The sequence below is a fragment of the Sphaeroforma arctica genome, assembly GCF_001186125.1.
Source record: "Sphaeroforma arctica JP610 unplaced genomic scaffold supercont1.4596, whole genome shotgun sequence".
Taxonomy (NCBI): domain Eukaryota; class Ichthyosporea; order Ichthyophonida; genus Sphaeroforma; species Sphaeroforma arctica.
In genome coordinates, this window is record NW_014035962.1 from 422 (window position 1) to 2,376 (window position 1,955).

Genomic DNA, 1,955 nt, shown 5'->3' on the forward strand with positions numbered 1-1,955 from the left:
GCCGTGCAGCTGATGAATTTTTCCATCGGACTTCATCCGATCAAAACGTACGCACATCTAGATGCGTATGCGTATGTATATAAATAGATGAGATACAGAACAAAGTGCGGTACACGGGAGCCGAGGTGTATGTACTGAATCCTTCCAAATACATTTATAGTATAAGAACTGGCTTGGCACATGTTCGTTCACATTTATGTCTAATACAATTGTATGCATATTTCTACCTATAGGTTGTGAGCTGTACATTGTATAGTTTGCGGCAGTTCCAAATACACCCCCATTTTCGCCCCCATCATTTTCCCCTTGGCCTTTCTATTCTCGAGCCAAACGAGAACTTCGCCAACATCTGTCCGAAACAGTACGCATCTCATGCCGCCAATATCTTTGCGCAGGCCTACCTACCTACCTATCCGACCCTCTGCAGAATTCATTGGACGCACCGTATACGATCTAAACCAGAGCCACATACTCGCACTCACACTCGCACACGCACGAATATATCTCACCACAACCACACACCTCCGACTCGGCACTCTTGTTTTTGTAATCCCCGAACAAAGCCGGGACGATCGACACCAGAAAATTCCAGGGCAACTCCAGGAAGCCTATGAGTACACACCAACCCCACAGGTGCAAGGGCAGGGGGGTGCAGCTGAACACATAGCCGCCAAACTGTACTATCAGCACCTGCACAATGGCCTGGAAGACGATGATCCCCAGGAACAACGGGTTGCGCAGAACGCCCTGGGGGTGGGGTGGGGTGGGGTGGAATGGGGTGTAGTGTGTGCGTGAGCCGAGGTAGAGATAGGAGTGTGTGTACTCAAAGGTATACATTGGTGTGTGTGCACTCAGAGATATAGAGTGGTGTGTGTGTGTATCGATTGGAATGTGTTTACGCAGTGGTTTCGATTGGTGTGTATGTACATAGAGGTATCGACTAGTGTGTGTGTACGCAGACTTGTAGACTCGTGTGTGTGTGGTGTATAAATGGGTGCCCGTGTTTCCCAGGTGTGTGTACGCAGAGTTATAGACTCGTGTGTGTGTGGTGTATGAATGGGTGCCCGTGTTTCCCAGGTGTGTGTACGGCTACAGACAGTGCATTGGCTATGCAGTCCGATCACGTGCACAGTGGTCTGATAGGAGACTATGAATACGGGGAATAGCTCAGCAGGTTATGCAGCTATCCCTGAGCGCGATGTAGTGTTTCTTACCCGTCGATAAGTGTCTGTTTTCATGCATGCAGTGGTACAAAAGTGTGTGTATACGGCTGCAGATGTGTGTGTGTGTGTGTGTGATTGTACGTATATGGGCAGAGATGTGTGTGTGTGTACGTATATGGGCAGATGTGTGCGTGTGTGTGTGTGATTGTGTGTACGTATATGGGCAGATGTGTGTGTGTGTGTGTGAGTGTGTACGTATATGAGCAGATGTGTGTGTGTGTGTGTATGTGTGTATACATATATGGGTGTGCAACCGAGCACATTCACATCACTTGAACCAACAACAAAAGCCCACTACTACAACACATAGTGGCGCCGTGGTGCACACTACACCAATGCGTTACTACACCAATGCGTATCAAAGCCATACCTCGAACACATTCACTTCGCCGTGGATTTTGCGAGCGTTCAACTCGTTAAACAACTGGCACATGACAAACACGTTGAAGACCATCGTGTAGTGCAGCGACGGCTCTTTCTCTGCATTGCTGCCGCTCTCAAACCCGTTCATTTGTGCCGCAGGAGGGAAGCCAAAGATCTGAGATGTATTGTGTGTCGATTATACTGCCGCTGGTATGGATATATAACTCGAGATGCATAGAGATGTATACTGTTCGGGTATATATTATATTATATATATATATACATATACATATACATATACATATACATATACACATACATATACATATACATATACATATACATATACTATATACATATACATATACA

The 1,955-nt window shown here is 46.4% G+C and overlaps 1 protein-coding gene across 1 annotated transcript; it reads right to left on the reverse strand.

Annotated features, from left to right (window-relative positions):
- Positions 1-522: 522 nt before the first annotated feature.
- SARC_14417 (hypothetical protein) lies at positions 523-747 on the reverse strand (the record flags this gene model as incomplete). Its single annotated transcript, XM_014291448.1, has 1 exon — positions 523-747. A coding segment is annotated over one exon (225 nt), but the record flags the coding sequence as incomplete, so codon positions are not given.
- Between the last annotated feature and the right edge of the window lie 1,208 nt (positions 748-1,955).